This window comes from Bufo gargarizans, chromosome 4 (genome assembly GCF_014858855.1).
Source record: "Bufo gargarizans isolate SCDJY-AF-19 chromosome 4, ASM1485885v1, whole genome shotgun sequence".
NCBI lineage: Eukaryota > Metazoa > Chordata > Amphibia > Anura > Bufonidae > Bufo > Bufo gargarizans.
In genome coordinates, this window is record NC_058083.1 from 406,308,724 (window position 1) to 406,328,100 (window position 19,377).

General features: G+C 42.4%; 1 protein-coding gene across 1 annotated transcript in view; it reads left to right on the forward strand.

Moving 5' to 3' along the window:
• Nucleotides 1-11,134: 11,134 nt before the first annotated feature.
• GRM1 (glutamate metabotropic receptor 1) overlaps nt 11,135-19,377 on the forward strand; it is a 492,448-nt gene continuing 484,205 nt past the window's right edge. The window contains exon 1 of the mRNA XM_044291230.1: nt 11,135-11,792. Coding sequence (XP_044147165.1) covers nt 11,135-11,792 — 658 coding nt within the window. The remainder of the gene's footprint in view (nt 11,793-19,377) is intronic.

The window sequence follows — 19,377 nt, forward strand, 5'->3', positions numbered from 1 at the left end:
AAAACGGAGTTGCACAGGGGAGGAACTGCTTCATGTCCTTCAGCAAGAAATTGAATCCTGGCTTTCTCCGCAACAACTGAAAATCGGAACCATGGTGACCGACAATGGGAAGAACATTGTGTCGGCGCTGCGTCAAGGAGGTCTGCGCCATGCGCCCTGCATGGCACATGTGTTTAATATGGTTGTCAAGTGGTTCCCGAAGTCTTCTGCCCATTTGCAAAGCATCCTAAAAATGGCCAGGAAACTTAGCATGCACTTCAGCCACTCATACACCACAAAACACACCCTCCTTGAGCTGCAGCAGCAGAACGGCATCCCCCAACATATGCTGACATGCGACGTTTCCACCCATTGGAATTCCACCCTCCATATGTTGGACCGACTGTATGAACAAAGAAAGGCCATCAACGATTTCCTGATGATCCAAGCGGACTGGAGTACTCCCATGTGTAATTTCGATGTCAGCCAGTGGCAGCTCATGGGTGACACCTGCCGTTTTCTCAGGCCCTTTGAGGAGGCCATGTTATTTGTCAGTCACCAGGACTACAGGATGAACAATGTCATTCCACTGCTTCATGTCCTGGAACAGATGCTGGTAAATATGGCTGGTCGGGGGAATGGAGATGTGGCACCTAGATCTCATGGCCACATGAGCCCTGTGGGGGCTAAACAGGAGGAGGAGGTGGAGGACATTGGAGCACAAGCAATGTGTAGCGAAATGGGTAGTTTTTCTACACAGGTGACAGGAGAGGAGGAGCAGGAGCAGCCAGAGGAGCTACAGGGCAATGAGGAAGATGAGGCAGAGGACCCAGACACACCGTGGCAGTATGCAGTGGGGATGGAGGCAGGGGGTCCCTCCGAGTCACTTGCACAAATGGCCCGCTGCATGCTCACTTGCTTGGGTAGTGACAGCTGAATTGTCACCATTCGGCAGAAGGATGACTTCTGGCTCTCCATCTTGTTGGACCCTCGCTACCAGTCCAAAATGTGGGCCTTTTTTACACCCACTAAGAGGGAGGACAAACTGAACTACTATAGAGACATCCTATGTAGTCAGTTGGCTGCTGCCTATCTGTGCCATGGCTGCTGGGGAGGGGTGGGGTGGCAGCAGCAGTACCAGCTCCATCAGCAGCAGCCTGAGTCTACAGTCGCTGATAAGCACCTTTCTTCACCCGCATAATGAAGAAACTACTCACCAGCAGCTAGACGTAGAGCAGAACCTGAACCAGCAGGTGGTGGCATACTTGGAGTTCACCTTGCCAGCCTACATTGAAGATCCACTGGACTACTGGGCAGCCAAACTGGATTTGTGGCCGCAACTGGCCGAGTTTGCCCTGGAAAAGCTGTCCTGCCCGGCCAGTAGTGTGGCATCAGAGCGGGTGTTTAGTGCGGCGTGGGCCATAGTTACCCCAAGAAGAACTTGACTGTCCACCCAAAATGTGGAGAGACTGACCTTTGTCAAGATGAATCAGGTGTGGATCAGCCAGGATTTCCACCAACCAATTCCAAAAGCATCAGACAAGATCATCCATGGTGCCACACCAACACTTTGACAAAAGAGACTGGTTTCTTCTGGCTACCTGCCTCAACAACTATGCTGATGCTGCCACCTGCCTGATGCCACACATCTGATGCCAAGTGCTCCTTCTTTCACCCACCATATTGCCACCCACCTCCACACTATGTCACCTTGCCACTCTGGGGCCTACTGATGCTGCCGCCACCTCCACACTCTGTCATTGTGCCACTCTGTGGCCTCTTGATGTTGCTGCCACCTACAGACTCTGTGATTGGGGGCCACTCTGTAGTCTCCTTATGCTGCTTCCACCTCAACACTATGTCACCTTGCCACTCGGTGGCCTCCTGATGTTGAGCCCACCTCCACACTGTCATTGTGCCACTCTGTGGCCTCTTGATGCTGCCGCCACCTACAGACTCTGTGATTGGGCCACTCTGTGGTCTCCTCATGCTGCTTCCACCTCACCACTATGTCACCTTGCCACTCTGTGGGCTCCTGATGCTGCCGCCACCTACACACTATGTAACCTTGCCACTCTGTGGCATCCTTATGCAGCAGCCACCTCCACACTCTGTCATTGTGCTATTCTGTGGCCTTCTGATGCTGCCACCAACTACAGACTCTGTGATTGGGCCACTCTGTGGTCTCCTCATAATGCTTCCACCTCCACACTATATCACCTTGCCACTCTGTGGTCTTCTGATGCTGCCGCCACCTCCACACTTTCACGTTGCCAGTCTGTGGTCTCCTCATGCTTCTGTAATCAATTAGTGTACTCCCGTAATTTTGAAGAATAAAGTTGTGAAGGTACTTGGTTCTTCAGAAGTGTGAGTAATACTCTCTTCATCTATCAAAATATGCTCTAAGTGATATATGGCTGAATTGTATATGAAGATCATGAACTCCTCATGCTGCTGCCACCTCCACACTATGTGGACTCCTGATGCTGCGCCCACCTTCACACTCTGTCATTGTGCCACTCTGTAGCCTCCTAATGCTGCCGCCACCTACAGACTCTGTGATTGGGCCACTCTGTGGTCTCCTGATGCTGCTTTTCACCTCACCACTATGTCATAGGGCCACTCTGTGGACTTCTCATGCTGTTCCCACCCTCTCTACTTCATGACTGGTCCACTATTTAGCCTTTTTGGCTTGGCTGACATCATCTTTTATTGACCCTTCCTCTGATCTGTCAGAAGGAAGGTAAAATGAGACACACAATGGATCCTGTCTGTGTAGCAGCTGTAAGGTCTGTATGGTCCCATCAGAATTGGCTTGTGATTTGGTAGCCAAAAGCAGGAGTGGGTACAAAACACAGAAGACCGAGCGAAGGTCGATGCTCCACAGACAGCATCCGTTTTTTTGTGTCATTGTTCTGATGGATCAGAGGAAGGGCAAAATAATCAGTGATATCCACACAAACTTACTGCTGACACCCTCTCCACTCTGTCGAAGGCTCTACTTGTATAAGCATTTAATAGAACAGGTTCTGTAGACATCTATGTGGAATCAGCTGACGACGGTGTAAAAGGAGTGCGCTTTTTCTAGCGCTAACATCAACCTGTAAGGCTGAGTTCATACTTGAGTTATTTTGTCAGTTTTGGCCCCGTGACTGCCCAAATAAGTGAAGTGTGCAGGGATTCTAAGAGCGACACCTGTCATCTGCATGTCATACTGACTCACAGTATTATTTCACTACCAAAGCAGACTCCCTATGCGTGTCACTGAAAGACACAGTGTTCTACACCACTATAAAGGATCTCTGCAGCTAGGAAATAGCCGTTTTTAACGTTATTCGCCGCAAATTTATTCGTATTGAACCAAATATTTCCCCAAAAAATCAGCAAACCGTCAAATCTTATTTTTGAAAAATGTACTCATCTCTGATTGTATTACATCAATATACTGCACAGTTTTATTTAGCACATTTAACTGCATTAATATAACAGTTCATTCAACACGTTATTTACCGTTAATATGCCATCATAAATTGTCAATACCAACGTGCAGTGTTTTTGTAGAAGATGAGGGATATTTAATGGCACCTCTGTCTATAAATTACAGAAAAAATGCTTCTATTTTTGTTGCCTTTTAATAATCTGTGTACCAAAACTGGGACTTTTCATTTACAGAGCTCAAATGACAGATTGGAAAACGAAGGACCCATGCCTCATCATCCACGAGTCAGAATAAGGATAGATATACACATAGTAGTGCAGACAGCAGTAGCACCAACAGATATCCGTAGTAGTAGTAAAAGTAGAAGGCCACAGTTGTCCCTTTCTTCCAGTAGGTCCTAAATTATTAATGAGTTTAAAGAGATTGACATTGTGGACTATAGTCTGATATTGTGCCTTTGAGCCAGGGCTCAGTGCATCCCTCCTGCTCTTCTTTCTTGCAGCCCAGAGAAGCTTTTCACTGTCATCACTGCCCCCTCCTAGTGGGGTGCCTTCCTTTTTCCTAAGAAGAGGCAACAACACCACATGTGCTATTAAAGAAACTGAAGGTTGTCTTCCTGTTGATGACTTATGTGAAAAGCGTCAGCGTTTGGATTGCCATGAGTAGGAGATTCAAGTACAGGTGGGCGGTCACATGCTTATCTATGTTGGTGACACTTGTAGCCGCGATAGTGGCAGTAGGGTCAGCAGCAGTAGCAGTGGGGACAGTGACACTTGGGAAGATACAGAAAAGGGAATCATAGGAGGACCAAGGAGCTCACAATGGCATATCACAGTATAATAAAAGTGGTGTAGAGGGTGAGGACTATGATGTTGATTGTGTGTTGGACAGGACCTGGGGGCTGGGTCAGGGTACTGAGGAGGAGGTGACATCAAAAGAGGAGGGTGATGGTTGCAGCAGCAATAAAGAGCAGAGGCAATGTACAACCAAAACCTCCAAAAAAACTTGTAGCACCAGATCTGCTTCTATTGTGGTCACCTCAGGAACTGGTGATGACACTAATACTGTGGGCACAGGCTTAAAATGTACCTAGGACATGCTTGGTTGCCACTAGCTCTGTGCGAGTTACTCCCATATGGTGTTTTTTTCTCCACAAGTCTAGCACACCGAATCCCTGTCATGTGCAAGATCTGCAGAATGAGAATAAGCTGTGGGCATTCAAACTTAAACATAGGTACCAGGGCTCTATTGCATCACATGAGATGGCATCATCAAATCCTGTGTGGAAATATAACTGACCAGAATTCCAAATTGAAACTAGTCTGTCCTCATTCTCCTGGCCTTCTTTCTGGCAGCCAGGCTGCATCCCCAAGCAGTATAGAACCTTGTCATCATCATCAGCTGTTTCTTCTCCTTCTCATACTTCTCCTCCTCCTCCTTGTCCTCAGCTACATCGTGAGACATCCATAACAATGTGTGGCAAGAGAAAACTATTCGCAATTAGCTTGTGTGAAAGCTGAACTCACACCGGGCCAAGTTGCTGGAGGTGCGTTGTGATAAAGGTGGCACACTTTTGCGCCTTGACCAAAATTCAATTAAGCAGACATTGCTAGCTCTAGCCTGTTGTCTGTAAAAATTGTCACATCATTCTGGTAATGTAGCACAGTTCTGCGCCTTTATCAAACTTGAATTCAGCGGTATGATTGTTGTACTTCTGGCCACCTATCCATGTTTAAATTGTTTAAAATTGTCTTGATTTTTAAATGACTGTGGCTTTTCCCCGGCACATACCCCATTCCCTGACCCCAAGGACTTCTGGGCAGGGAGATTGGAACAGTGACTGCAAAACAGGCCCAGTTTGCTCTTGCTGTACTGTCTTGTATAGCCTCCAGTGTCATCTCAGAGAAGGTTCTCAGTGAGGCAGGCTTTGTTGTCACACCTCAATGGACAAACTTGTTCTCCCCAAGTGTACAAAACATCACATTTTCGTAAATATGAATGAGGCATGGATCCATTAGGATTATCACCTCCAGCTGAGGCCGATGAATAGATCTGCAATTTCTGACAGTGGCTATTTATTGTCGGCCCCAACACGTCACTGCTGCTGTTTGCCTGCCTTTTGCCATGTTCTGTACTGTATGGCTGTTACTGCTGCCACCACCACTGCAGCTGCTACTCCCCCCAATACCACTAGCATTAGCCCTACCCAGCCATCACTACTACTAGTATTACCTCTACACAACTGCACACACATCTACTGCCTTGTCTGTTCTATGCTGAGCTGCTACTGGTACTACTACTGTTACTGCTATTGCTGCCACATACCTTTAGATTTTAACCTTTCCACATCCAAACTGTACTGCTGCTGCACCCAAAAAAGGAAGAATTTTCTATAGCTTGTTCATAACAAGTCTCTGTTTCTTCCGACACTACCATTTGTGTGTATAAATATGGGCATACATATGCTCCCTTAGGGCATAATTTTTGGACACGTATGTAGAACAAGCCACTGTTTTTTCTGACATTAACATTTGTGTGTGTATAAAAAGGGGCAGACATCTGCCCTATTAAGGTATAATTTTTGGAAGCTTGGTCCCAACAAGCCACTTTTTTCCATGACTGGTTTCATGGCAAATCTTTGCAAATCTATAATCGTTTTTTTGGACAACCACTTGCTGACTGCTTGGTAGGACCAATCCTGCTGATTAAAAATTTATATTTCTTATTTCAATCTGTTGCTGCATTTAGGAGAAATAAGTGTTTTTTAAATATGCAAACTAGAGCTAGTCATTGTGCTTTAGTTCCTATGTTCTGCTTCCCTGGATGCTCATCCCTCACCAGGATGTCTATCCCTCTCATTAAAATGGAGAGCAGGATGTCAAGGGAAGCAGATTCGGGGAGCTTAAGTGCACTGAGTGTCTATGGCCCATCTTCAGTGTCCTTAAAGAGGACCTTTCACGGTTTTGTTTTACTCTAGATAAATACCTTTACTTGCGTGGCAGCTGATGCTGCCACCCTGAATGTTTTTTTTAAATATCGCTCCTACGCCCCGCTGTGCCCCCCTATAGTTTTCGCGCTCAGTATGTTAATACTAAGCATCGGTACAGGGAGGAGGAGACGCCAGGGTTTCTCAATGGGCGTGTATTTCTCCCTGGCTGTGCCGCAGTCCAATCACAGTGGAGAGCATCACAGCCAGGGAGAGAAATAAAGCTCACCTTCTCCCTGGCTGTGAAGCTCTGCACTGTGATTGGATCGTGGCACAGCCAGGGAGAAGGAGACGCCCATTGAGAAGCCCTAGCGTCTCCTCCTCCCTGTACCGATGCTCAGTATTAACATACTGAGGGCGAAAACTACAGGGGGGCACAGCAGGGCATAGGAGCAATATTCTAACAAAACATTTAGGGTGGCAGCATCAGCGGGGGGTACCCCGCAAGTAAAGGTATTTATCTAGAATAAAAAAAAAAGTGAAAGGTCCTCTTTAAGTCCTCATTTGCATATGTCCTAAATGCAGCAAAATATTGAAGGAAGAAATGTGCAATATTTTTTTTATCAGCAGTGTTAGCCTACCATGCGAATCATATGCTGGTCTTAAATTAGACTACTGTTTATTCACTCAACTTTTTGCAGACCTGATCTCAATGGGATTAAATCGGGCTCTCAACATTTGATGTGCCACAAAAGTTAGATGATCTATTTTTTTTCTTTTGTCCTACCCATGATACCATGGAGCATTAGTGCATTATTGTTCCTTCATGACACAGCCAAATAACAACTCTCCATTGTAGATATAGCATTTCCTCAAGCGCCAAGATAAATGAAAAAGTTGAAAAGTTTCATATAAATCAAGATCATTTGCACCAAATGTGCTGAATTAGCAGCCCCTCATAAGGTAAAATGTGACAGTGTGGTCATGCAACAAGAAAAAAAAGTAATGTAACCCAGCTTTACTGTATATTACTATTTGTGTCTGGTATTGGTTTCTGTATACTATAGTTGCCATTAACAAAACCAGGTGCTCAGGGACATGACTTATTGTGTTTATTACTTATTTAACTTCTAATTCCTATAAAGCTTGTCATTTCATTATTGTGCTGTTGTTCTTTCGACATAGATGCTTTGCTGTTATACCAGGACAAAATGGAATCTGGAAAACAGTACTGAGAGGCAGCAGAAAGACAATCAGGTTCATGACCTTCAATACAACAGATTTTAAGTTAGCAGACAGAAGGGTCACCAGAGTGATATCCTGGTTTCAGACAGAAGGAGATGGAGATTACAACATCAAGACAGTACACAAATGTCAGGTAAAGGGGGTCATTAAAGGTTAGTGCCAAAATGACGATTACTATCACAGGAACCTACTAAGTGTTTGAGGAACCATAACTTTACATATTATCACCATCATCACTATTATTAGTATTATCATCATCATCACTATTATTATCATTATCATCATTATTATCATCATCATCATTAGTGTTGAGTGAATCGAAGTTAATGAAGTGGAATTCGATCAGAATCCGAATGTCCTGGCGCTTCATGGTAACGAATCAATTTTTCCTGAAATTGTGGTTAAAAAGAACATTCGATCATGGAGAGGCTAACGCGGACATCTTGATTAAAGAAAAAGCGTCAATTGGGGTGCGCGCAGACGTGTGCCGTCACCACGGCATCTTGCTGGGCAGGCGCGTTGATGTCATCAGTGTGATGTCATTGCGCCTGGCCAGCGTGATGACGTGAGGACGTCATCACACCCGCGTGTAGCCCTACTGACACGTTTTCTTCAATCAAGATGTCCGTAACCGCTTCTCCACATTTAAATGGATGAAGTGAGTGTATATATTTTCATTTTAACCCCCTAAAAGGCTGAATGTGACCCTCAGATGCTGCAATCAGGGCAGCGCGATCGCCGTACCCCATACAATGGAATGTGATTTGTTACAAAGTAATTCGGAACAAATCTAATTTCTTGACAAAATTAGGCAAAGTAGCTAAATCCAATTTTTTAAAACGTGGCTCATCTCTAATCATCATCATTATTATTGTCCTTACTATAAAATTCACCACTTTGAGCACAAATCACTGCGTTAATGATTTGATCAGAATGTTACGTTACTTGGAATGATTTGGAGAAACGCTAGCAATGAATACGGACTAGTTAAACATCTGGGGATTACAATCAAAGCTCATCCATCGGATGTTGCATACATTGCTGCAGGGGTTGTCCATTTACAGCTCAACCCTTCACATTCCTAATCATATGCTAAAGCACCATGACATAACAGATCCTACAGAAGAAAACTTTGTCTCCTTGTGGTGAAATAATGTAGAAGGAAGAGGGCACTAGAGTACAGACAAAACCCTGGATCTGTAGCTCATTGTGTCAGTGCAGTAGCTGGTGTTCACAGAGCAACGATTTCATCAAGGAGCTGTTCTCTATCTCTCACCTAGGTAAGTCTTAACTTTGATCCTTTAGCTCAGCATTGCCACCTTCATTCAGTAAACCTCCTATCCCATGTATGATTTTTATCAATTCCATCACTTGCCACTGCCAAGCTGATTTTTTTGTGCTCCTTTCCGTATGGCAGTCCTGCATGTGCTGAGAATGTGAGTGTAATCCCTATTGATTATTGAGTGGATGTGTCACTGGTCAGTAGGTGTCTAGTCTTAAGAGACAGCCCTGCTTAGAGTGGGCAATGCACTGCGCCCACAGCAACAGAAGGAACTGGTGGTTGGAAAGGCTTGTGTGTGGGCTGCTGAATGTGTGTGGGTGCTTTGTGGTTGTGGGAGAGAGTTATAGACAGAGCTAGATAAGAAAGCAACTGTGGCTATGGACATGAGTGGACCACTGTTTCCTTGCACTGTCTGGGTAAGTGACGACGGATGGGAGTTATAGTCACTTAGATATAGCTGGAGCATTGTCCTTGGTGCTGGAGCAATCATGTTACATAGAAAACACACACAATGCATTGACATTCTTTAAATGCATGTAGTTAAAAGCTGCTCTACAGTTACCTCCTGTGCAATGAAATAGCTGGATTTCAGCAGATCCAGCAGAAATCACATAGGATTATGCAAAACACGTATAATGATAGAGCACTGACTCTGGCTTTGATGCCACCAGATACTATGCAAAGAACACAACATGCCTGCAACATGCATTTAGGTTAGTTATACAACATACATATAGTAGTAGAGTATTGTCCCTTGCTTTGAAGCCCCCAGATCTTCTACAAAGCATATAGCATTGCACCTGTACCATGAATATAGGTTAGTTATAGATAGATTTCTGTCCCTGGCTTTGAAGCCCCCCGATCTTCTACAAAGCATATAGCATTGCATGCATTGCACCTGTACCATGCACATAGGTTAGTTATGGATAAATTACTGTCCCTGGCTTTCAAGCTCCCAGATCTTCTACAAAGCATATAGCATTGCATGCATTGCACCTGTACCATGCACATAGGTTAGTTATGGATAGATTACTGTCCATGGCTTTGAAGCTCCCAGATCTTATACAAAGCATGTAGACTATAGCATTACATGTAGAGCACCTAACATACATGTAGGTTAGAAGTTGCTGTCTTTTCACTCACTGTACAGCAGCAATACTCATAGTGATAGACCAAGCTCTGTCCCTGGTGCTGAAGCCAGTAGATTCCCCTTACAATTAAACTAGGTGCATAACATTCATATAGAGTAGTACTATAGACTACACACAGAGAAATCTCTGTCCCTGGTGCTGAAGCATGTGGGTTTCCTTCACAAATGAAATTATTGCATCACATTCATATAGAGTAGTACTATAGAATACCCACAGAGAAATCTCTGTCCCTAGTGCTAAAGTCTGTAGGTTCCATAGAAATCTACAAATACATGGACATAATGTTCACATACTGAACAATAGTTATTGCTTTGTACTATACAACAGACATAGAGAAAGCTGGTACTGTCTACCATGTGTTGAACAGTTCAAGCACTACTTACCCATCAGCTTATTTTAATATCATAGACTAATGTATATATGCAGAGCACAAACTAGGTGGTCAACCACGAAAACCCTCGCAATGAGCTCTTTTTATGCCAAATATCTGTAAACCACATATCCATTCTCTATTCATAAAACCATGTCTATATAGCTATTTCACACCATGAAAGTTTCTACTGACTTAGGTTAAATTCTTTATCTGGCAATGGTTCTGCATTTGTTAGCTGCTCTGTGTGCACAAGTTGTGACCTTGCCAAAAGGACGAGATAAACAAGTTGAATTTTTTTACATAAATTGGGAAAGAATGATGCAGGGCTATTTTTCAACCCTATGTTTCGCCTAAAGCAAGGAAATGACAACCTTTCATTATGAGAACTGGAGTTGACATTCAACAAAATACCAGCAATCACACATAAGCATGTTTGTGACACTCTATCTATCTATCTATCTATCTAGCTATCTATCCAATTACACTGATGACCTAAGGTATTTCATATCAATATATTCTTTCTATTTCTATAAAACAGGGTCACTGTGTCTGGAGAGATGTTCCTGGCTACAGACTCAGTCTGTCTAATGTAGGGTTACTAAGGCTGGATCTGGAAGCACTGAATTGTGACTAGGAAAATTTAGAGTTAACGGGCATCATTTCTGAGCAACGCATTCACCTCTCTCCCAGGATCTGCATGGCTTTCTTGGGTACAATGTTTAATTTCTTTCTGATTATCATGATGATGGTTATAACACTGGAAAGCTTTGATGGAATTGTAAGTAGAGTTGGTGCCTCTAGCCCAAGGTCGGTGGCTAGAATGGATGGAGATATTATCATAGGAGCTTTGTTTTCTGTACACCACCAGCCACCTGCTGAAAGGGTACCAGAGAGAAAATGTGGAGAAATCAGAGAACAGTATGGCATCCAGAGGGTAGAAGCCATGTTTCACACATTGGATCTGATTAACATGGACCAGACGTTGCTACCCAACATTACCCTGGGGACAGAAATACGAGACTCTTGTTGGCATTCATCTGTAGCCCTGGAGCAAAGCATAGAATTCATACGAGATTCTCTAATTTCCATAAGAGATGACAAAGATGGCATCAGCAAATGTTTAGATGCCACACCAACCCCTCAGGGCAGAATTAAAAAGCCTATTGCTGGCGTGATTGGACCAGGGTCTAGTTCTGTAGCAATCCAAGTTCAGAACCTGTTGCAACTTTTTGATATACCACAGATCGCTTATTCTGCAACAAGTATTGACCTGAGTGACAAAACTTTATTTAAATACTTTCTGCGGGTGGTCCCCTCTGACATTCTTCAAGCCAGGGCTATACTGGACATCGTGAAAAGATATAACTGGACTTATGTGTCTGCTGTCCATACAGAAGGTGAGATGATTGCGTTGTGTAAGAGAAACTAAGGAAAAATAATAATCATATATAACAATAATTATTTATATACTGTACTGTTCAAAAACTTTAGGCAGCGGTGGGAAAAATGCTGCAAGTAAGAGTGCATTCCAAAATATTAATAGTTTATTTTTTATCAATAAACAAAATGCAAAAGGAATGAACATGAGAAATCTAAATCAAATCAATGTTTGGTGTGACCACCTTTTCTTTCAAAACAGCATCAATTTTTCTAGGTACACTTATACACAGTTTTTGAAGGAATGTGGTAGGGAGGTTGTTCTAAATATCTTGAAGAACTAACCATAGATCTTCTTTGTATGTAGGCTTGCTAAAATCCTTCTGTCTGTTCATGTAATCCCAGACAGACTCGATGATGTTGAGATCAGGGCTCCATTGGAGGCCATATCATCACTTTCAGTACTCCTTGCTCTTCTTTACCTGAAGATAGTTCTTAATGATATTGGCTGTATGTTTCTGGTTATTGTCCTGTTGAAGTATATATATATATATATATATATATATATATATATAAAACCAGCAATAATCTGTTATTGTCATTCTCAAATTTTCATAATGCAAGATTTATTTAATACGTGGTTCAGTCATAGCCATCCCCATATGCATATAGTGTATTGCAGAAAGTTGGAAATAACATCTATTTATTATAATTGCCTTGATTCGCTTTTACTTCATTGTGCTAGTATATACTTTCTGTGCAACATATCAGTGCACAGTAGAGAATATAGTAAAATGCAGTCCACTTGGTTTCTAATCCCTGGCAAACACCTTCATTTTGGAGGAGAGCATTTTGCATATGGCAGAGAGTACTGAGCACCATCTCTTTACCTTCTTGTTGATTCTCCATAAAGAAGTCTTAGTATTCCATTGAGGCTAAAGTTGACTGTGAGCACATCTCCTTAGCGCTTTTTCAAAATTTATTCATGGTAGTACAACCGGACAAATGGATACAAGGATAGGATATGATGGCCATTTAGTCCATTATGACTCTGGGTTTTGAGCTATCTAGACATTCTTAAATAGCTGGAGAGTTATAGTACAATTTTGGATAGTCCTTCATCTGACTTCATAAGAGTTTTCTGTGATACAATTTAAAGTCTATCCTCAGGCAGTCAATGTTGAAGTCAATTCACCCTTTTTACCATACATATATAAGACAATTGTCAGTTTAACAGATGTTATAATCATTGATGGAATAAGTTTTATACTGTACAAGGCAATGCTTTCATATACCAATGTTCCTAGTGTGTCCGGTGTTTTATGCTCCTGTGCCTCATGTTTAGTGGTTGCTGCAGTCAACTCTAGTGTCTTATCACCCAGTTCCTAATATTTGGGGTTTATATTTTAGAACCAATTGTAAAACTATAATGTGACCTCTTACACTAGTATTTTGGCACCCCTGTCCCTGAAGTTGACTGGATGGCTTCAAAAATACTTTCGTCTGCCTCTTAATTTTCCTTGGTGCATATCTATATAAAAAAATGTGGCCAATGGAGATCCATGGTCATGCTGTAAAGTAATACCCTGCTAAAGCTAATAAATTAAGGGGTTTGTCTAGCTTTTTTATCTTCATGACCCATCCTCAGGAAAGGTCATTGATATCAGATCAAAGGGGCTTGACTGCCAGCACCCCCCACCGATCAGCTGTTTGAGGAGAATGCAGCTGTCACATCGGTGACAGGTTTGAGAAGGTCTGAAAGATTATCTGCACGTTAGTGATCTTACAGCCTCTTTTGGCTTCACTTTGTATATGTGTTGCTGGTATATCCACACCTCCTGTTCAGGTGTGGATCATATGACCTTTACCTTCCTATATTTAGTCTGACTTTACCCATCACTCCTTGCTCTGGATAGCTTCATTTGGTTTTTGGAAGAGTTGGAGTGTGGTTCTAGTTGAAGTCCTGTTCATTCATCATCCATCAGCCTCTGAAGTTAAGTGTTCCGCTTGTTGTATTTTGTATTCCCCACCACCTTTGTTGGTTACTAGGCCTCAGCGAGATGCTGGTTCCTTCACCAGGGAAGGAGCGGCTTGTCTCTTATAATTAGGGCATCTGAGGGCCACCAGGGTTTTCTAGGTTCCTGTGTATGGGCATCTCTACCATCGAGAGGTGCCCATACGGATAGGAGTTAGGGCCAGGAGCAGGGTTTTATAGGTGGTGACCCTTTTCCTTCCCTAGAGGTGTGGCCTAGTGTCTTTTCCCTTCCTTCTTGTTGTCTTTTGGTGTTCTCCCCTACTACATCCGTGATAGCAGCGCTTGTATGAGCACTGTGTTCTCTTCACTCTATACCTGCTCGTCGCCAATATAGCAGCAGTGAGCAGTGTAATTACAACGCCGCTGTCCCCATTCACTTCAATGGGATGGCAGAGTTGTAATTACTTGAGTAGGAAGGAGCCATCCTATTGAAGAGAATGGGGATGGCATGGTTGTAATTACACTTGCTCACTACTGCAATTGCTGCAGTGACAGGTAAACAGTGAAGAGAAGGCATCGCTCGTATGAGCTCTGTGGTCTCTTCAAACAGCTGATCATCAAGGGTGCCAGCAGTCAGGCCCCTGACAATCTGATATATTGTCATCAGTTTTCGTTCTACATGGTTATGTTTCAGTCTGTCTGCAGAGTAATTTGCTTTGTTTCACACTGAACAACTCCAACTCCTGACAGCATTCATTATAGCTAAATTCCTATCAAAATGATAAGAATATGGCGTCAATTAGTGTTTATGAGCTGTCAGGAGTTCAGAGATCAGGATTATACATGGTGCCGTCAAAAAGCAAGATACAGTTGTAAATTTTTAATACAAACCAGTTGAAAAATGTTAGCACAAAATGAGTAAATTCAATCATAAAATAAAATTGCCTCAAAGTATTCATAACTTTTAAAATCTCCTTTAAAACCATGACATTTACAATAAACACTGAGCATTTGTGAAGTGTGGGTTGTATTGAGAGGGCGTATATTACTGAAAAGGTCCTTGTAATGTTTTACAAACTGCACAATATCTAAATCATTAGCTATAGAGTTAGATAGTTAGGACTGCTGCCAGTGTCGGACTGGGGTGCCTACGTAGGTCCACCAGTAAAATCATTCTGGGACCCACTGTACAGCTACAAGCAAATTTTACCTGCTCACACAGCGACAGGCAGTCGCAAGTCTATGGAGGTCCGAAGAAGGGAGGTCCCTAGGGAAATTAAAGGGGTTATCCGAGACTAAAAAATTCCCCCCATATGCTTGGGCCCCTCACACTGAATTTACTTACCTGGCTCCCTGTCTGCTCCTGCTCCTCTCACCACCACCGCTGTTGCTCCCCATGCATGGATGAAAACATCCAGTGTCGGGGGGAGCTGCTAATGGCAGGCGAGGGCGGTGACAGGCCTTCCTAACGTCAATCACGATGCTGGGGAGGCTTGCCCCTGTCCTCACCTGCCATTGGCTGCTCCCCCCGACACTGGATGTTTTAATCTGCGCATGGGGAGAAGCAGCAGCAGGGGTGCGGCGACCAGGAGCAACCAGCGAGCAGGGAGCCAGGTAAGTAGAATCAGTGTGAGGGGCACAGGCATATGGGGGACATTTTTTAGTCTCGGATAACGCCTTTAAGCACTGGCTGTCCAGCTTCTGTACCTAAAAGTAATCTTAGCCACCCAATGACTCTACAGGGTGGGCCATTTATATGGATACACCTTAATAAAATGGGAATGGTTGGTGATATTAACTTCCTGTTTGTGGCACATTAGTATATGTGAGGGGGGAAACTTTCAAGATGGGTGGTGACCATGGCGGCCATTTTGAAGTCGGCCATTTTGAATACAACTTTTGTTTTTTCAATAGGAAGAGGGTCATGTGACACATCAGACTTATTGGGAATTTCATAAGAAAAACAATGGTGTGCTTGGTTTTAACGTAACTTTATTCTTTCATGAGTTATTTACAAGTTTCTGACCACTTATAAAATGTGTTCAATGTGCTGCCCATTGTGTTGGATTGTCAATGCAACCCTCTTCTCCCACTCTTCACACACAGATAGCAACACCGCAGGAGAAATGCTAGCACCGGCTTCCAGTATCCGTAGTTTCAGGTGCTGCACATCTCGTATCTTCACAGCATAGACAATTGCCTTCAGATGACCCCAAAGATAAAAGTCTAAGGGTGTCAGATCGGGAGACCTTGGGGGCCATTCAACTGGCCCACGACGACCAATCCACTTTCCAGGAAACTGTTCATGTAGGAATGCTCGGACCTGACACCCATAATGTGGTGGTGCACCATCTTGCTGGAAAAACTCAGGGAACGTGCCATATTCAGTGCATAAAGAGGGAAACACATCATCAGTGTGTGAAGAGTGGGAGAAGAGGGTTGCATTGACAATCCAACACAATGGGCAGCACATTGAACACATTTTATAAGTGGTCAGAAACTTGTAAATAACTCATGAAAGAATAAAGTTACGTTAAAACCAAGCACACCATTGTTTTTCTAATGAAATTCCCAATAAGTTTGATGTGTCACATGACCCTCTTCCTATTGACAAAACAAAAGTTGGATTCAAAATGGCCAACTTCAAAATGGCCGCCATGGTCACCACCCATCTTGAAAAGTTTCCCCCCTCACATATACTAATGTGCCACAAACAGGAAGTTAATATCACCAACCATTCCCATTGTATTAAGGTGTATCCATATAATTGGCCCACCCTGTATAATAATAAACTGAATAGTTTGTTAGTTTCTTTAACGATGCATACACTGGCTAAGATGCTGTAGCTGACAATATTTATGTAGTGCTGTTAGTCTACTGTGCCATGTGTCATTTGTGCAGGGGGTGAGGGACTGGATTGTCACCCTTGCTCGGGGGCCCACTGGGAGATTCTCCTGCTCCCCTGAGGGCCATTACTATTTCACATACTTCACTTTGATCTGATTACTAAGAAGAAAAATATTTGAACGCCTTTGAATTGCAAAAAGGATGTTAAAGCACTGTATCATGTCCTGTGACGATTATACATTTTAATTTATATTACATATTTTCTCTAGCTGTATTATTATAGCATACTATACTAGGTATGGCAACATTTTTCTGGATTAGACCCAGTGTTTCTAACCCCTTTGGGCACTTTTTATTGTCAATTTGAATTAGATTTTATGCCATATTACATATTACAAAAGTATTTATTAACGTTGCAGTTGTAACTTTAACAGTACTGTGAATATTGTCTCATTGTCGTATTTTTTTCTCTTTCTTTGTAATTGCTTAAGGCTTAAAGCACGTAGAGTTGTACAAACATAGACATTTTTAGATGATATGTGCTGTGCTCATATGTAAGTTCATAGCTTTGCAGACGTATTTCCAACACTTTTGTCCCAGCTGATTCACCTCAAGATTGTTGTAGACTCATTTATGATGAGTGTTGCAGCACTGTGCCTTTTATTAGCATAAAGTTAGAAAAAAAAAGACGCTCAATATAAGCATTGCTTATTGCGTATTGTGTTATTGTGTTGATCTAAATCATATTAGCATTAGAGATGATCTGAACAGTATTAATATCATAAATTGAGATAAAATCCGAATGTAATTCAGTTGCAGAGCACATCTGAGAGCTTTTCTACTTTTCAAATACACTATCATCCTTAAAGTATATTATTATAGCACATAGATTGCATTGGTGTTTTTACCAACGTTTGCTTCAAAGTCATCTCATTGTCAACTTTTTTCTCTGTGTCTTTTAAGAGTATTTCTAAATGTGAGTGCACATTAAAAACTACAAAGCACTAGTGTTGAGTGAATCTAACCTGATGAAGTGGAACTCAGGGAAAATTCGATTAGCTGTGAAGCCTAATTTCCTTGTGCTTCATGGTAGTGAATTGATTACCCCTGAATGGCGGTAAAAAACACAAAATATTATACCTACCTCATCCATTTGAGCATGAAGAGCCGGCTGCCGCCATCTTGATTTAAGATCTCCCGCGAAATCCTGTGCACGGTGACGCTCTGGGCTGACGTCATCACGGGCCATGCGATATTTCACGTTAGATCTTTAATCAAGATGGCGGCGGACGGCTCTTCGCAATCAAATGGATAAGAGTATATATGATTTTATTCATTTTTTTTTATTTAACACTGTAATATTGCTATCAGCTATGAAAGTGGCATCTGAGAGGTGCAATGATGGGGGGCGGCGCTCCCTGTCATTGCACCCACTACTTACAAAGAAATTAACTTTGTGATGAAGTGAACTTTTTTGTAAAATTCGGCGAAGGAGCTACAGTAAATCGAATTTCCCAATACTTTGCCCATCACTAGCTATAACCAGCACAAGACGTGTAGAGAGAGTTAGATCGGATCCATTAGAAAAGCACTGTAAGAGAGCTGCTCTTTCCTTCTTGCACAATGTCCACTAATACCACCATACATTACTCATATAATAGTGCCATAGTGTGCTCAAATAACACTGCCATACTGTACAAACAGTGCCATATAGAGCCTAAATAATGACACCACTGTAAGTGTGATGTTCAACATTGAAAATCTGTCAACTACCCAGCAGAAACTTTTCTGTTTGTCTGTTAGCTTTGCTGTGACCTATCACTTTGGATGGTCCATTGTGAAAGGGAATTGGAAACCCTTAGGCTTGCTTTGTATGATGTAGAGCTTTATGATGCACAAACTAATTTTTAGGAAACATTTCAGATTTTTCATTAATCAAATATTTATTTTTTTCGCACACTTTTTGCATTAGAACATTTCTAAATTGATTACACATACTGTAGTATTTCATTATTTAGAACACATTATATTACAATGCAAAACAAAATTCAGCAACCACCAGCAGTTTTTTTTTTTACAACGGTCGCTGACATTGACTAGGAGATATTTTTTAAACTATTCTATGGATGTTTTCAGCTGTTTGATGTTTGAGGGATTTCTTGCATGCACAGACCATTTTGAATGTCTCCACAGTAACTCAGTGAGCTCCAGGCATTGACTTGGCATAAGAATTCACTTCTGGTGAACTGCTGTCTTTGATTTTCACCAAACATGTCTTTTGGTACCGTGGACCAATAAATCTATCTAATGTCTTTTCTTTCCATAAGACATTAGCAGAAGTACAGATGTGTTACTAGGTGTTTAGTCTTGATGTTCACCTTGATGTTCTCTGTATAGCAATAGATTCCTCATAGTACATGTCCTATGTAGGTTCATTCTTTGCAATCTTTTTCTAATGGTGGGCTCGTGCACTTTCACATCAGTACTGGTGAGAGCTACCTGTAGTGTGTGTGTGTTAAAATTATGAGCTTCATAAAAATTTCTTTTAGAATTTTGTGTCCTGCTCATAAGTCGAACATACTTGCAATCGGCAAATTGTTTTTGGGTAATTAATGATGTCCAATTGTTGGGTGTATTTTTAAGTCACAGATCAGAGCACCTGCCTAATGTTATGTAGGTCCCCCTTAAAAGCTGCTGAAATGGCTTTAACCTGTCGAGGCATGGACCCCACCAGACCTTTGATGGTGTCCTATGGTATCTGGCACAAAAACGTTAGCAACAGA